The sequence below is a fragment of the Rhinopithecus bieti genome, unplaced genomic scaffold (assembly GCF_001698545.2).
Source record: "Rhinopithecus bieti isolate Rb0 unplaced genomic scaffold, ASM169854v2 scaffold_1017, whole genome shotgun sequence".
In the NCBI taxonomy this organism is placed as follows: Eukaryota; Metazoa; Chordata; class Mammalia; order Primates; family Cercopithecidae; genus Rhinopithecus; species Rhinopithecus bieti.
In genome coordinates, this window is record NW_016803657.1 from 9,045,232 (window position 1) to 9,062,736 (window position 17,505).

The 17,505-nt window shown below is 49.0% G+C and overlaps 1 protein-coding gene and 1 long non-coding RNA gene across 2 annotated transcripts in view; both read left to right on the plus strand.

Annotated features, from left to right (window-relative positions):
- Positions 1 to 4,477: 4,477 nt before the first annotated feature.
- Positions 4,478 to 17,505, plus strand: part of LOC108542438 (uncharacterized) — a 28,047-nt gene continuing 15,019 nt past the window's right edge. Inside the window, exons 1-9 of the mRNA XM_017892459.1 lie at positions 4,478 to 4,607; positions 6,576 to 6,720; positions 8,020 to 8,235; positions 11,271 to 11,408; positions 12,674 to 12,832; positions 13,338 to 13,589; positions 13,911 to 14,019; positions 15,826 to 15,937; positions 16,390 to 16,508. Of these exons, the coding sequence (XP_017747948.1) occupies positions 6,577 to 6,720; positions 8,020 to 8,235; positions 11,271 to 11,408; positions 12,674 to 12,832; positions 13,338 to 13,589; positions 13,911 to 14,019; positions 15,826 to 15,937; positions 16,390 to 16,508 (1,249 nt within the window). The 5' untranslated portion in view covers positions 4,478 to 4,607; position 6,576. The remainder of the gene's footprint in view (positions 4,608 to 6,575; positions 6,721 to 8,019; positions 8,236 to 11,270; positions 11,409 to 12,673; positions 12,833 to 13,337; positions 13,590 to 13,910; positions 14,020 to 15,825; positions 15,938 to 16,389; positions 16,509 to 17,505) is intronic.
- LOC108544306 (uncharacterized) lies at positions 15,299 to 16,612 on the plus strand. Its single transcript, XR_001889798.1, has 3 exons — positions 15,299 to 15,322; positions 15,826 to 15,937; positions 16,390 to 16,612. It is a non-coding gene; the product is annotated as an uncharacterized LOC108544306 (long non-coding RNA).

Genomic DNA, 17,505 nt, shown 5'->3' on the forward strand with positions numbered 1-17,505 from the left:
CAGATGAGGAAGTACAGGTGAGGAGGTGCAGGTGAGGAGGCACAGGTGAGGAGACGCAGGTGAGGAGGCACAGGTGAGGAGGCGCAGGTGAGCAGGTGCAGGTGAGCAGGCGCAGGTGAGCAGGCACAGGTGAGGAGGCACAGGTGAGGAAGCACAGGTGAGGAGGCACCCACTGCTTCCTCCTGGGCTTTGGTTGACCACCTTCCTTTGGAAATATCCCTTCTCTCTCTCTGATCCTACAGAAAGCTGCCTCAGCTCAAGACCTGGAAAGGTGTCCCCTCTTGTGTGAAATACTCTGCTCAGCACCATGCTACTAATATCTAGGAGCTAATTGTCCTAGTGCAGTCTCTTTGTCTCTCTCACTATGCCTTGACTGCTCAGGCACCCGGGACCACATCTCATACTCATCTTTAAGCCTTGCAATGGCCTGCACAGTGCTGAGCACTGGAGATTGTCGATTAGTTTACAGTTAATGAATTAGAAAATAACAATAGAATAGAAACATGTTGCATTGAGCTTTTACCTTCACTGATGACTCAAAAGTCCCATGATTTTGTAGTATTTCAAAACTAATATTATGAGTATTATTTTCATTTTTCTGGCAACTATTTAGTTATGTCTAACAGAGCTCTGACTGGATAAGTATCAGGTCACAGAATATTTACCATGGGTTCATATGATGGAGTAAACCTGTGTCCCTCATGGGGGTTTTTAGCTAAAGCAGTAATTAGAGGTATCTGTAAGATGAACCCCGTAGCTAATTGTTAAGCTGTACCTGACGTTTCCCGTAATGACGAGCAGTCAGATCCTGACATCTCCCATGATTACGAACAGTCAGATCCTGAGGTCTCCCATGATGACAAGAGTCAGATCCCGAAATCCATGACTGCTCACTTGCGAAAGTCTAATGGATATTCTGCAATGACGTGCCATGGGCCTCTGTGGTTTCACCTCACCATCATGCCAAAAATTAGTACTCATAGCTGAGAGTTTAGACTTAAGAGGGGCAATAAAATTGGGTTCAGATACAGTAGTAAGGGACTTGCCCCAGATTACATAATTCTTTTGTGTAAAGGCCAAATTATACAAATCCTCAGATTCCAAGGTCGGGGATTGGAGTTTCTTTCCTATAACATGTTTCTTCAGACATGGTTTTATCCACATTTCATATCAAGGGGACCCAGGAAAAATGATGAATAATCAGATAGCATGATATGGACACAAGGTCATGAACAATCAAGGGTTCCGATAGAGCTATTAGGAAGAGCATGAGGCCCACGAGCAGTAGGAACATTGTTCTATGTATTTATTGGCCTTGTAACTATGGTTTAGAAGTGGTAGGGCTCCACAGAGGTAAACCTACAGAAAGATTTAAAAGAAGTAAAACTCCCAGCCTCAATGTGGTATCATCCCACCCTCAGCACCAGTGTCTCAATCTTGGCCTTCACACACATGTCAAGAAACTTTCCACTTCTTGTAATACAAGAACTTTCAGATATGAAAAACCTTCTCAGGATTCTCTCTCCTCTGTGGCCTCTTCAGATTGGTATTGGAAGCCATGGGTTGATGTTACCTGGCTGAGGGGCTTATCAAGAAATGTCTCCTGGCCCCAGGTCCCTTTTGGTGTAAGTTAGCTTCTTCCCCTGTCCACACGCAGTCTCAGCCGGTCACTGACTATGTAATATCCTTTCTAATCACTTGGGTCCTACTGCAAAAACAAAACAACACAACATAGGGGTAAATACATTATCGGGATGGCTAGCAATCATTGGACATTTTTCTCTGTTCATTACCCTGAAGGGCATAATGTACTCCCCCAATTCATTTTAAACAAAAAACCTTTGAATGTAATTAATGGAAGTTCTCACTATTGTGGATTGAGTAGTTTTTGTATGTTGCCTTGCCAGTTTGCTTAAAGGGGCAATGTCTTTCCTTATTCTCAACCTCTACAAAATATTGTACAGAGAACATGCTTAAAGAGTGTGTAATCCCAGCACTTAAGAGGCTGAGGCAGGTGGACTGCTTGAGCCCAGAAGTTTGAGACCAGCCAGTGCAACAGAGCGAGACCTGTGTCGACAAAAAATTAAAAAATTAGCTGGGTGTGGTGGTGTGAACCTGTAGTTCTAGCTACTAGGGAGGCTGAGATGGGAGGATTGCTTGAGCCTAAGAGGTCAAGGTTGCAGTGAGCTGAGACAGCACCACTGCACTCCAGACTGAGCAACGGAGCGAAACCCTGTCTTGCAAGAAAGAAAAGGGAGTGTGTCGCTTATAACACTCAGACTCAGCTCATAAAATCCAAAAGAAATGTGGAGTTTTGAGACTGCTAAAATGCACCACTGAGGGAACAACTAGAAAATGTAGAAAATCTTTCTCTTTTTGTTCTGTCATTGTACACTATAGCTACTGGTGATAGTATTAAGGCATATTTTACAATTCATATTTGGATTCGATCACAGGGCTCATCCTCTCTTATCCTCTCCTCTCACAAGTTTTACCATAAGAGTTTTGTGGTAGTTTGAGGAACTCAACATAGCTGCAAGTATTTCGCTGGAATCTACTGTGATCTGTGTCACTTGAGGCACAGTGTGAGCTCATGTCATTCCTTGGATGACACGCACCCTTCCCCTGGCTTAGTATTCCCACACTTAGTCATCCTCAAATTCGCTCAGCTACCTCCAGCAGAGTGGGTTCCAATCTCAATGGCATCTCACTAGTTCCCTGGTCACATTGCCCGTTTGCAGTGATGGTATTTACAAAAGGTGATTTCTTTTTTCAGGGTCTGCACCAGTATAAAATTAGTCTTTCGAACCAGAAATTTCAACAGCTAAGCTACTTTAAAAAGTGTGTCTGCTGCTACTCCAAGCAGCCGACTGTGGAACTGGCTTCTGATTTTAAAAGATGAGTGAAAGATGTGCCGTGGTTTCCTCTGCAGAATGTTCAGACCAGAAGGCCCCTGGAAGACCGTGCCTGAAACGCAAGGCACCACGAGGCTGAACAGAAAACCGGGCCTTATCAGAGAGAAGGGAAGGGCCCCGCAGTCCAAAGGCCCAGGAGGCTCCGCCCTGACCCGTGGCCGCACGTGTTTACTGCAGGACTAGAATCTGGGGAAGACTCAGTGAAGAAAATGGCCTGGCCAGGCGGGGAAGAGCAGTACACAGAGACCCGCAGCAGAGAGAGGAATAGGGGGACCTGCCCTAGGAGCCATCCCGGCTGAGGCTCAGGACGGAAACTGCGAAGCCTGATGGCTGATGATGAAAACATGCGGGTGGACCTGCTTTGATGGCGAGATGGACAGGTCTGAGCTCACACATCCTCGGGATAACAAGTAAAACCCTGTGGAAATGAACATGAGATACTGGGCCTCATTCCCCAACCTGTAGAGATGACTGAGAAAACCTTCCAGAAACTCGAGGACGTTACAACTTCCAGCTGAGTCAAACTTCTCAGGGTGCTATGAGGCCAGGGTAGAGACACCTCCTGGGTGTCCCAGGGATGACGGAGTCTCTGGAGCATGGAGATACCATGAAGATGGGGGTGGAGGCTGCCTGCCCCACGGAGAGGGGAGGGGGGCCGGCCACGTCTCTCTCCATGAACAAAAACCATGAGGCGCCTGAGAGGAGCACAGAAAAGAACACAGCCCTCACACACCTCAGGACACACACACACAACCCTCACACACCTCAGGACACACACACACAACCCTCACACACCTCAGGACACACAACCCCTCATACACCTCAGGACACACACACAATCCTCATACACCTCAGGATACACAACCCCTCACACACCTCAGAGACCCACACACAACCGCTCACACAGCTCAGGACACACACTCCCACAGTCAGAATGACGCGCAGGGACAAAAGCGCCTCTGTTTCCTCTTTGTGGTAGTTTCTTCGTTCATTCACGATGTCGGTGTTTACTGCCTATTGCATGCCAGTCGCTTGCAGAACTATCCGGGTGACATGCGGCACAAGCAGGCTCAGGGGAGCCCCAGGTGTGTTTTCCACAGGCAGCACGCGGATGAGAAGGACGGCCAGGGCTTAACAGGAACGTAGACTCTCGCTTGCTCCTCACTCTCTTCTCTATCACAAAAATCACACGACAATTCAGATGGAGATGCATTTTGTGAAATGATGAAAATTTGAATCCTGTCTCCTATTCAAACTCACATATAGTATTTTGCTTCATAAAATTTTTTTCTAGTAAATAATTTGACATCCAAAGAAAGTTTACATTTCTTAGAGAATATGCTCAGAGAAATGAGTTCTTACTACACGTTGCATATTGAAGACCTGATATTAAACACATGGTTTTTGTCAATGAGAAGGAGCAGTTTGACTCTCTCCAATGTCCTTTGTGGACGGATGGACTCCACTGACGAGCTTCTTTGTTCGAATTGCAGGTTTGGGATGTTTAATTATTATCTGAGCTGGTCCAGTGGTGACACCGAGTGAGACGCTCACGCCCCTTTAAGACAGAAAGTCCGTTGGAACCGTCTGCTGCTCCCTGGTCTCTGGAGATGAGGCAGGAGGACTTGGGGACAGCTGTGGAGACACGGCCCAGATGATCCGGTCCTGGCAGAAGTGACTGGCAGGGATCAGGTGAGGTGATGAGGTCTGGTGTTGGGGCTGAGGGAAGGGGTCTTCCCCAGACTGAGGGGGTCACAAGTTTGGGGCCGAGGACACTGGGGTATCCCCTCGGAGGAGCGGGAAAGAAGGAGCTTTCTCAGGGCTGTGAGGACCGTGGACCCCCGCCCACTTCCGCAGACACTGTCCCAATCCCCGTGGGGAAGGAACGGCCAGGGATCCGCTTACTGGCAGGTCTTGCTCTTGACCTTTGATTCGCTTCCATCAGGAGATTCTCTTTCAAACAGCATTTCTGCGATCACTGTCGTTAAATTGTTCATTCTCAGGTTTGTATACAGTGAGAAGTTTATGAATAAACAGCAGGGGTTTCGTCGGGGGCCACTCGCTTCCTAAAACCGAGAGGGTGAGGCAGGGGTGGGAGCAGCTTTCAGAGAGGACCCTGCAGGCTTGCAGGAAGCTTTGCGTTTTCTCTTTTGTTTTAGTTTTCTGATTGCTGTGAGCTTCCTAGAACTGGCATAAATGCTGTACCTATAAAAAGGAGTTTCCTTTCCGCATCTTCACCATGAATTCACAAAAGACATCTGATAGTTCAAGACTCAGACTCAACACAGTGGTGGGTCTGCCTGTGCCCTCCAGTGGGTGCTGATCCAGTGGTGCCGGTTAAAGGACTGAGAATTTCCTCAGGGTCGCACGTGACCATCCACTCACATCCCGCTCACACCCATTCACATTCCACTCACACCCGCTCACACCCCACTCACATCCCACTCACACCCGTGACCATTCCACTCATATCCCACTCACACCCACTCACACCGCACTCACATCCCACTCACACCCGCTCACACCCCACTCACATCCCACTCACACCCGTGACCATTCCACTCACATCCCACTCACACCCACTCACACCCCACTCACATCCCACTCATACCCTGACACCATCCTGCTCACATCCGCTCACGCCCATTCACATTCCCCTCACACTCACACCCCACTCATATCCCACTCATACCCACGACCATTCCACTCACATCCCACTCACACCCGTGACCATTCCACTCACATCCCACTCATACTCCGAGACCACCCTGCTCACATCTGGTCACGCGTGCTCACGTCGTGACACCCATTCACATCCCCTCACACTTGGCATTAACCCCATTCACAATCCACTCACATCTCACTCACACCCAACTCACCACCCCACTCACACCCCACTCGCCATCCCACTCACCACCAGCTCACACCCCGGCTCACACCCTTCTCTGGATGACCAGAGTGGGCATTAGGTGGTCAGGCTAGATCTAAGATCTTAAAGCATTTCCCGGAGGATTTGGTTGGAGAGCCAGGTCGTGGACGTTCTCAGCCCTCCGTCTTGGATGGTGAGAGTGCTGTTAGGTGTCAGGCTGACTCTTCTAGGCGACTGAAGCTGTATTCCATGGGAGGATGGTGGAGAGCAGGTGTGGACGGCTCAGTCCCTCCGTCTGTGGATGGTGAGAGTGTTGTTACGGTGTCAGGCTGATCTTCTAGGAGACTGAAGTTATGGAGGATGGGGGAGAGCCAGGTGTGGACGGCTCAGTCCCTCCGTCTGTGGATGGTGAGAGTGTGTTAGGTGTCAGGCTGATCTTCTAGGAACTGAAGTGTTTTCCATGGAGGATGGTGGATGGAGGCCAGGTGTGGACGGCTCAGTCCCTCCGTCTTGTGGATGTTAGAGGTGTGTTTAGGTGTCAGCGCTGGATCTTCTGAGGAACTGAAGTGTTTTCCATGGGAGGATGGTGGAAGAGCCAGGTGTGGACGGCCATCCGTGGTGTCCTTCCACCTGGTCAGCTTCGGGCTTGGGAATGTGCACAGGACCCCAGGGGAGAAGAGCAGCTGTTGTTCCTGCTTGCCCTTAGGTTGAGGCTGGGGCCTTCAGCCCACACTGAGTGGGTAAGGGGGGCTGCATTCAGATGTCGCCGTAGCTCTTCCCTTCCCAACCAGGATGCTGGAAGGTCAGCTCGAGGCCGGGGAGCCCACGGAGGGCACCCACCCAGAAGACCCATGCCCGGGAGCTGGGACTGCCATGGAGAAGACAGCTGCGGCAGCCGAGGTCCCCAGGGAGGATGGCAATGCCGGGGAGATGCCGGTGAGCTGACCTCTGTGGGGACAGAGTTAGTCCCACCAGGCAGGACCCTGATTCCTGTCCCTGAGGGCTGTCATTGGACTTTCCCTAGCCGGACCCCTGTAGGAATGAGCCACTCCAGGACACAGATGCTGAACTTCCTCTCCGAGGGGCACGTGGCTCTCTTCCCCTCTGCAACCTTCTCTCTTACTGGATGGGAGACAGGATGGGGAGTTAAAGAAAATAAATTAAAAAGTTAAAGAAAATTAACATTCCAGCTTTTCTCCTCTAATCCGGGAGAAGGCACCAGGCTTTAAAAACTTCATTAATGAAAATCAGAAGGTTGACTGCCTCACATCATCCCAGCAACCACCTTCCTCACCGGACCCTGGTGGACAGTGCTTGCTCTCACGAAAGTGCCACGGGTCCCTGTGGTCAGGGCCACACAATGCAGGGCTCACAATTCCACTTATTCTCAGAACCAGGCTGGAGGTTCTATGGTCCAGTCAAGACCAGCCTGGCCAACATGGCAAAACCTCATCTCTACGAAAAATACAAAAATTAGACAGGTGTGGTGCTGCGCACCTGTAATCCCAGCTACTGAGGATGCTGAGGCACAAGAATTGCTTGAACCTGGGACGTGGAGTTTGCAGTAAGCTGAAATCACGCCACTGCACTCCAGCATGGTTGACAGAGCAGGACCATGTCTTAAAAAAAAAAAAAGAAGAAGAAGGAAAAAGAATGCCAGCCTCTTATTGCCGTAGTAGTGTTTTAACAAAGAATCATAACTCACTGAACATCTATATCTGGTTATATCATGTAGACTAACACATGATAAACACTACTGAATAAGACTAAAGCTATAGCCAGGCATGGTAGCTCATGCCTATAATCCCAGCACTTCGGGAGGCTGAGGCAGGTGGATCGCTTGAGCCCAGGAGTTTGAGACCAGTCTGGGCCACATGTTGAAACCCCATGTCTACTAAAAATACAAAAATTAGCCGAGTGTGGCGGCGCATGCCTGTAGTCCCGTCTATTAGGGAGGCTGAGGCAAGAGAATCACTTGAGCTCATGAAGTTGAAGTGTCAGTGAGCCGAGATCCTGCCACTGCACTCCAGCCTGGGGGACTGAGTGAGACCCTGCCTCAAAAAAAAAAGAAAGGAAAAGAAGGAAAAAGACTGCCGTTGTCCTGTGTATCTCATCGGGTGTCTTTTTGTCCAGAAAGACGTTGGTCTTACACCAGAGAGGGCTTGAGTATTTTGCAGATAAATGCACCTATTGTGATATCTGAGAAGTCTTCTGCTGTTGTCTTCCCAATAACAGCCATTACAGCAGCAGATCACCAGACTCCACCAAGAGCTCGGGAGACAGGAGTCTCTGTGGGCTGATGTTCACAGAAAACTCCAGAATCATATAGATGCTTTGAGGAAGCAGAACCTGGAGCTGCGAGAAGAGCTGAGAGGTCTGCAGAGGCAGCAGTGGAAAGCCAGGAAGAAACCTGCAGCGCGCCCACACACAGGGCGAGAATCACACACTCTAGTACCAAAAGTGCATTTGTGTTTTTGTGTCGTTTGCATTATGTAAAAATAGCGTCCCCGTAAAGATGTGGGCTTTATTGCTGGGTAACGTGGTATCACTCACGCTCCAGGTGGTGGGGGGTTCCCTATCTTTCCAACAACTCCATTTCCCATAAGTAATGATTAAAGAACTGGATACATCAGACCTCTCACCTGGCGCTCCAGCAGACAGAAGCACAGCCGCCTCCATGCTGCGTGTCTCACGTCTAGAATTCTAAGACATCTCATGATGCCTCAGGACAACAGCAGCAGACCCTTACTGTGAACTTTACATGGGCTAGGTAGGGCGCTTTACCGTCTTACTCTCTACAACGACCCTATGAAATGGATATTATTACTAACTCCATCACAGCCATGGGCTGGAGAACGCAGAGCTGGGATTCGAACCCAGACTGACTCCAGAGCCAGCTCAGAGGCCTGGTGTCCTTCTGTTCATCCGCTAGGACAGCTGTGTAGAATGCGATAGAGACCTGTTGAAATGGGAAAAGTTCCCTTGTCCTCGTCGCAGGGTGTGCGATGCGGGTGTCGCTCGCTGCCTCAGTGTCCCACTGCTCAAACCTCTGGGGAGCGTAGAGACCGGCAGGCTGTGCAGCTCCGACCCCATGGCAGTGTCTTGGGGTGAGTGTTTACAGTTGAAGCCCGAGTGGACGTGTGTTACAGGGCGTTCTTTCAGTTTAGCTGTCCGTAGGCGGCTTATGTTTATCAGCTCAATTAGACCCTCTGCCCTATCACTAGGACAGAGGGCTTTCTGTATCCCGGGTTCTTGCCTTGGGGTACTTGAAAAAAACAGATCACACGTGGGCTTGGAGGATGGGTGCAAGGTTTTTTATTGGGTGATGGTAGCTCTCAGCAGAAGGGGGAGCCAGGATGGAGATGGGGTGGGAAGGCTGTTTTCACCTGGAGTTGGGCAGCCCAGCGGCTGTGCTCTCCTCTGACCGCCCTGACCAATCTCGCTGTCATTCAGCCAGTCAATGGCTTGCTGGCATCTGCCAATGTATTCCTCTTGATGCCAGCCACTTGTGTCTCTGCCCGCTAGGGTCTTGGGGTTTTTATAGGCACAAGATGGGAGTGTGGCAGGCCAGAGTGGTCTTGGGAAATGCAACATTTGGGCACGAAAGCAGAAATGCCTAGGTCCATGGGCACAGGCCTGGGGGTAGAGCCCTAGCCAGGGACCTGCCCTTCTCTAGCCAGGACTTTCCTGCCCCAGTCCCATGTCATTGCCCTGCTCTATCCCAAAGGAAGAACCAGCATTCTCATGCTGAAGTAGTCAGTGCCTCCCAGCACCCGCCTGCCTTTAAAGAACACTGAGCTTTCGAGTTTGATCACATGTGGCTCAAAGACCGAGCCTAAGAGAGTGTGAATGTGGCCAGTGTTACCACTGCCTTGTCTGGGTTCTGTTTCCCACACATGGGTCTAAACAGCTTGAATCATTAAAATTATACACACAGGTAACGACACATGGAACCATGTGAACACCCTCCAAATGTAAGTGGAGATATTTCTCAGTGGGTTAAGAAAAGTACTGACATTTCCTATCTGCACTTATGGTGTGAACTTTTAAATCGGTACTTCCAGGACTTAGAATAGTTCCGATACAGCACAGTGATTACAACACACGCACACACACACACACGCACACACACAGACATACACACAGGCACCCACAGAATACATTCCAGAGGAGCCTGCTCTGTGGTCGGTTCTCCCAGCATGGCAAGAACAGCCACAAATTCCTCTACAAGAAATTATGGGAAATCTTGGAAGTTACTCCTACTCTTCGGGAGCTCTGCAAGAGCTTTTTCTCCATGGAGATGGCTTCTGTTGCCTCAGAAAGAAAGCGGGTTTAGCCTGTCAGCACAGCAAAGCGCCTAGTCCTTCGGTGGAAGGAAGAGTGGAAGCCAGTCAGGTTGTTCCTCCATTAGAGGTAGAGGGGGGAAATTGCCACAAATACTGGCCGGGATTGTCTGCCTTCTGTGGGGAGACCCCGAAAAGACCCACAGGGATTTTTTCCCTGCGTATACTGTATGCTAGTTCCTAAAAGATAGTATCTACTGCCCCATTTGCATCATTGTACGTTCTTCGAAATGTTACCACAACAATAACCCCAAGAGTCAATGAAGTCTCATTCTATCTTCGCACTCCCTGCAGATTTATCTTTCTCTTATTTTGAGATTAGAGTTTGGTGAATTTCCAAATGTTTTTGATTCTGTGCATCGTACTGGCCACCATGGGGCTGTTTATGAGAAGAGGATCTATGCTCATAAGAGCAGACCTGATGTGAAGAAAGAGGACTGGATATATGAATTCCACACTTTAAATATGCGTAGATGTATCTGTGTAGTTGCAGTTTTAGGGACTGAGTATCTAAAAGGCTGAGGCACGAGCACCCACGGAACGTGGGCACGGCTGTGTGGGTGAGTCACTCTGGATCGGGTGTTAAGGGTTCATTCATAGCAACTCTCTCCCCTTCTCACTCCCTCCTCCTCCTCAGAGGGGAGAGCAAGGAAAAATTAAACATTCCAGACTGAACACACCTCCTCCCACCTGAAGGATGATGCTATTCCAGGTCAGTCTGCTGGTAACAGAGAAAATTGGGAATTTGCATTTCGAATCTTAGACAAGTTGTAGAGACAACTGTAGAAGGAGCATCACACTTTCCTCCTCCGTTACCACATTCCCTGTTGAAGACACAGGAGTCTAAAGGAAGATATGTTGGGTGTTGTTTATTCTGTGGCCTTTGGGAGCCTGTGATCATTTTGAAACAGGGAACCACGACAAGAAACACAAAGCAATCATGAGCTCCACAAAGTTTCCTTCGCAAACGTTGAGTGAGGGTTTCTGTTCTTATCAACGTGTTAGGGGGAAAACCCAGTCCAAGTTCCCCCACCTTGTATCCTAATATTTTCTAGGACATTCCAATTATTTTTGATTGTATTAAAATTCGAATTTATTTTCCCTTCGAAAATGTGAAGATTTTCCCTGCGTTTTGTCTTTTAGGCATGGGAACCTGCTTTTGGAAACATTTCACCTCTGTCAGTTGATGAGGAGACGATGCCCAAATACGTTGGCCACAAGAGTCAGAGTGCCACTGTCCTGGGACAAAGATCGTCATCTAACAGCTTAACTCCTCCAAAGGTGACCCTTCGTGCTTATCATCTCTAAAGAGCAGCAGGGGTTCTGTACGCACACACACACACCCCGTCAGCTCCTCACCACACAATCTCACCTCCCTGGGCGAGCGTGGTGCTCCCTGGAGTCCTGTGTTCTTCCAAGGACCCGGGTGCGTGCCTTTCAAACAAGATCCTAACCCACAGCACTTCCGCGGCAGAGCAGATTCCAAGTCCTCCCAGCGGCCTCCCTCTGAGCACTCACAGCAGCAAACGTCTGGCTGGGGCCAAGCGGACTCGAGGCTTTGTTTCCGTGGATGCCACATGCGTGGTGCTCTCTCCACACACCGTGGCCCGTGTGTCTTGGGGCTCACAGCCCCCCACACTCCCTGCTTCTGCACTGCGGTCTTGCACCTGCTGCTTGTCAGAGTGGAACCCTCGGAACGGGGGCTGCACCGCTTGCTTGGGGGCCACAGTGCAGGATGCTATTTTGTCTCTATCATATTTTTCCTTGTTAAAATTAGCTCTTCTTTAGAACATTCTGCTGGCCATTGATCTCTTCCCGTCCCAGATTTGTGTCACCCTCACACTTGGGAGGCAAATCTCGTGAGTCCTCAGCCAGCAACTGAAACTGGGTTGATGTGGATGGAGAAGACGGCCCCCCAACTCCTGGAGATGATTTATCCCCCCGCAGTCTTTCCCAAAGCAACTGCTGAGCAGATAGCACTTTATTCCCTGAAGGAATATCAAAAATCTACTCCAAGCATTTGTCACAAGTAGGAAAATAGCCTTTTCAGATCCTATGAGTACAAAACGTCGAAAGTCCCAGGGTGGACTGCGTAGGTCCAGCCTCCTGTGAGATGCGGACTCCTCTCACACTCCCTCACTGACCTGAGTTAATCACATGTGTGCCGGGCAATGTACGAGTAAATAGATAACTGAATGGGTGGCTTATCCACGCCTCGAAACTATAAATTTTTAAACAGCAGAAAAGGTAGGACATTATTTTCATTATGCATTTTTGAATTGAGTTTCAAACACTTTATTTCACTGTTGACTTTATTCTACAATATCAGCCATACAGTTCCTGAATTCCTCAAGAGCATGGAATGTAAAGTGTAAAATGTAAAATGAAGAAAGAGAGACACCAAGCAGGGATGCCTCCTGTGTCCTTCTGTAGGAAGCAGGGGTAGAATCATCCAGATTCTGTGGTAGCCGGTGTGATGTGTTGCTTAACATTTTAAAATAATATGGTGGTTACTAATGCAAAAATATTCCCACATTTATTTTCAGCCAATGAGTTTAAAGACAGAAAGAATTAACTTGGGGACAACACCACCACAGGAAGATAGAGAGAAAGGTCCTCCCGGGAGACATCAAGACAGAAATCCGACACCCACTGGAAGGCTGACTCCTGGTGCAGAAAAACGGGGGGTGTCTGAAGATGAAAAGGTGACTTCGGAAACCTGGGTCACTCTACAGTGGCCACATGGAAAATTCAGATTCAGATAAACTTCCACTTAGGTCTATTAAGAGTACTCAATTTGTTATTCAAAATAGACCTAGTATTAACCTAATTACGTTTTTATTTATGTATTAATATAACTTTATAAATAAATAAATAAATAACATTATTTATTAACCTAAATATGTTTCTATAGATAAAACCTTGAATTTCTTCAGACATGTCTTTAAGGCTAAAAAACTGAACAACTTGAATTGGGTTTGAAAAATCAATTGCTTTCCCGAGCTCTGTAGTTGGTATATTTCTGCAGAGTCTTTAAAAGAATTGACCTACCTTGCAGTGTGGAGTGCAGGGCTGTTGGGTGAGCCCTGAGTTCTTGCTGAAAATTGTGGATGGCTGAAGATGGCTTCCTGCTCCCAGCCTTTGGGCGCGAAGCATTGCCGGCTGCAAAACCCTTGTGACAAGGGGGGCCTCTGACTGTCATTGCCCCAGGTTATGCACCCATCTTCCCGAAGTCCGCAGAACTCCAGTGGCAGAAAATCACCAGTGCAGGCTTCCCAGGCCGCTACACTGCAGGAGCAGACAGCAGCAGCTGGAGGAGCTGGTGAGCAGGGTCGGGGACTCCTAACTGTTTCCATGCTTCCTGTAAAATGCAGGGCTTTCTTGTCGATACGCGTGAGTAGAACATCCTACTACAGCAAGGACATGTCCTTCATGGAGCTGCCTCATTTCTGGCCACCATTTGTCTGATTCCCTCGTTGGGTCCTCACCTGGGAGTCTTGCCGGCACCCCCAACTGCCACCCCACACACAGCCCACGTGCTGGTGTCCAGGGGCTGTGGCTGGAAGTTCCGAATCCTACTGGCCACTTCTCTCTGAGCACACTCCTAGCAGAAGGCTGGGCCTGGGTGGCCTCAGGGGCTTTGTTCCCTTTTCTCCGTTTGCCTGCGCATGGCATTGCTGCCACCCTGATGGAGTGCCCTCTCATCTGGCACCTGCCTGGCCTCTTTCCCAAGCCCCAGCTCTGTCCATGCAGCTGTGGGTGCTTTCTGCATTGGGGTCCCAGCAGGAGGAGCCAAGAGTGCCCCTGGGAGAGTCGGGAAAGAATTCCTTCCTCACGTTGCTGCCAGAAAATGACCATAGCAGCTTCACGAACCCCGCAGGAACCTATCTTGGTAAAGAAACAGAGGCCTTGTAGTGGGCAAGCCTCAGGTGTGGTCCTTATGCACAACACAGCCCAACCCCGTGGGCACCACTCTCCCTGGGCTGCCTGGCACCTGGACTCCTTCCCATCCTTGGCCCAGGCCTGTGTGCCACTGCAGGGCAGAGCCCAACACTGTTTTCCTCCCAGGTCTGCCATGCGTGGTGCTCTCTCCACACACCGTGGCCCGTGTGTCTTGGGGCTCACAGCCCCCCACACTCCCTGCTTCTGCACTGCGGTCTTGCACCTGCTGCTTGTCAGAGTGGAACCCTCGGAACGGGGCTGCACCGCTTGCTTGGGGCCACAGTGCAGGATGCTATTTTGTCTCTATCATATTTTCCTTGTTAAAATTAGCTCTTCTTTAGAACATTCTGCTGGCCATTGATCTCTTCCCGTCCCAGATTTGTGTCACCCTCACACTTGGGAGGCAAATCTCGTGAGTCCTCAGCCAGCAACTGAAACTGGGTTGATGTGGATGGAGAAGACGGCCCCCCAACTCCTGGAGATGATTTATCCCCCCGCAGTCTTTCCCAAAGCAACTGCTGAGCAGATAGCACTTTATTCCCTGAAGGAATATCAAAATCTACTCCAAGCATTTGTCACAAGTAGGAAAATAGCCTTTTCAGATCCTATGAGTACAAAACGTCGAAAGTCCCAGGGTGGACTGCGTAGGTCCAGCCTCCTGTGAGATGCGGACTCCTCTCACACTCCCTCACTGACCTGAGTTAATCACATGTGTGCCGGGCAATGTACGAGTAAATAGATAACTGAATGGGTGGCTTATCCACGCCTCGAAACTATAAATTTTAAACAGCAGAAAAGGTAGGACATTATTTTCATTATGCATTTTGAATTGAGTTTCAAACACTTTATTTCACTGTTGACTTTATTCTACAATATCAGCCATACAGTTCCTGAATTCCTCAAGAGCATGGAATGTAAAGTGTAAAATGTAAAATGAAGAAAGAGAGACACCAAGCAGGGATGCCTCCTGTGTCCTTCTGTAGGAAGCAGGGGTAGAATCATCCAGATTCTGTGGTAGCCGGTGTGATGTGTTGCTTAACATTTTAAAATAATATGGTGGTTACTAATGCAAAATATTCCCACATTTATTTTCAGCCAATGAGTTTAAAGACAGAAAGAATTAACTTGGGGACAACACCACCACAGGAAGATAGAGAGAAAGGTCCTCCCGGGAGACATCAAGACAGAAATCCGACACCCACTGGAAGGCTGACTCCTGGTGCAGAAAACGGGGGGTGTCTGAAGATGAAAAGGTGACTTCGGAAACCTGGGTCACTCTACAGTGGCCACATGGAAAATTCAGATTCAGATAAACTTCCACTTAGGTCTATTAAGAGTACTCAATTTGTTATTCAAAATAGACCTAGTATTAACCTAATTACGTTTTATTTATGTATTAATATAACTTTATAAATAAATAAATAAATAACATTATTTATTAACCTAAATATGTTTCTATAGATAAAACCTTGAATTTCTTCAGACATGTCTTTAAGGCTAAAAAACTGAACAACTTGAATTGGGTTTGAAAATCAATTGCTTTCCCGAGCTCTGTAGTTGGTATATTTCTGCAGAGTCTTTAAAAGAATTGACCTACCTTGCAGTGTGGAGTGCAGGGCTGTTGGGTGAGCCCTGAGTTCTTGCTGAAAATTGTGGATGGCTGAAGATGGCTTCCTGCTCCCAGCCTTTGGGCGCGAAGCATTGCCGGCTGCAAAACCCTTGTGACAAGGGGGGCCTCTGACTGTCATTGCCCCAGGTTATGCACCCATCTTCCCGAAGTCCGCAGAACTCCAGTGGCAGAAAATCACCAGTGCAGGCTTCCCAGGCCGCTACACTGCAGGAGCAGACAGCAGCAGCTGGAGGAGCTGGTGAGCAGGGTCGGGGACTCCTAACTGTTTCCATGCTTCCTGTAAAATGCAGGGCTTTCTTGTCGATACGCGTGAGTAGAACATCCTACTACAGCAAGGACATGTCCTTCATGGAGCTGCCTCATTTCTGGCCACCATTTGTCTGATTCCCTCGTTGGGTCCTCACCTGGGAGTCTTGCCGGCACCCCCAACTGCCACCCCACACACAGCCCACGTGCTGGTCTCCAGGGGCTGTGGCTGGAGGTTCCGAATCCTACCGGCCGCTTTCCCCTGAGCACACTCCTAGCAGAAGGCTGGGCCTGGGTGGCCTCAGGGGCTCTGTTCCCTTTTCTCCGTTTGCCTGCTCATGGCATTGCTGCCACCCTGATGGAGTGCCCTCTCATCTGGCACCTGCCTGGCCTCTTTCCCAAGCCCCAGCTCTGTCCATGCAGCTGTGGGTGCTTTCTGCATAGGGGGTCCCAGCAGGAGGAGCCAAGAGTGCCCCTGGGTGAGTCGGGAAAGAATTCCTTCCTCACGTTGCTGCCAGAAAATGACCATAGCAGCTTCAAGAACCCCGCAGGAACCTATCTTGGTAAAGAAACAGAGGCCTTGTAGTGGGCAAGCCTCAGGTGTGGTCCTTATGCACAACACAGCCCAACCCCGTGGGCACCACTCTCCCTGGGCTGCCTGGCACCTGGACTCCTTCCCATCCTTGGCCCAGGCCTGTGTGNGCATTTAGCACATAGTCAAACAAGATTAATATTTTTCATGACTTATGAGTTCCCCATGTCAAAATTTCATTTTTTTCATTTTGATTTACAGTTCTCAGTTGACATTAATAGATTCAAAGGCAAGAATAGCAAGCATACTTCTAAGCCCTAGCTAGTGGTCCACTGGTAACATGCTATATTTTACAAAAAAAAAAGTCAACAAAATAAAATTATTTTCTCTATGGCAGGAAATTTGGGCTGTGAACTTACGTATGATGTAAAAGTAGGCACCTGGCGGGGAAGTCTCAGAACACGGGTCCCGCTTGTTTTCTGTTCTCCTGTGAAAAGCCCACATTCTGTTCTGCCCTTTCCGACATCTTCAGTGGGGGGACGAGTAGGAACATCTTTCTTAGGGTTTTGTTTTGTTTGGGGATCCAGCTAACGAGTTCACCTGGAAGCCTCAGGGCCAATGATCTGCATTTAGAAAGCGTGGCAGCCACCGCAGGTGGTGTCTCTGTGTATTGTTTGTATAAGGTGTTGAATGGGGTAGTTGTGACTGTGGCCACCCTGACCCCAGAGCAAACATACAAGTAGGAGATAAGCACTTTAATAAAACACAAATCATGGTCCGAAGTCCTGGTGCTGACTGTCCAGGGCTCAGCCGCGCCCACCAACTTACAGGCAGAGGCTGCAAAATGCCAGGGCGAGGTGCATTTCTCCCGCCTCATACTGCAGTGTTCATAGAGACCACGGGAGACTAGGATTATGCTCTTTCTGCAGAATCTTCCTGTAAACCCACCACCTTCCCTAGAAACAGCACAGCCCATGGACACTAAGATGAAAAGGAGGAAGTACAGGAAGAAAATGACATCCAAATTT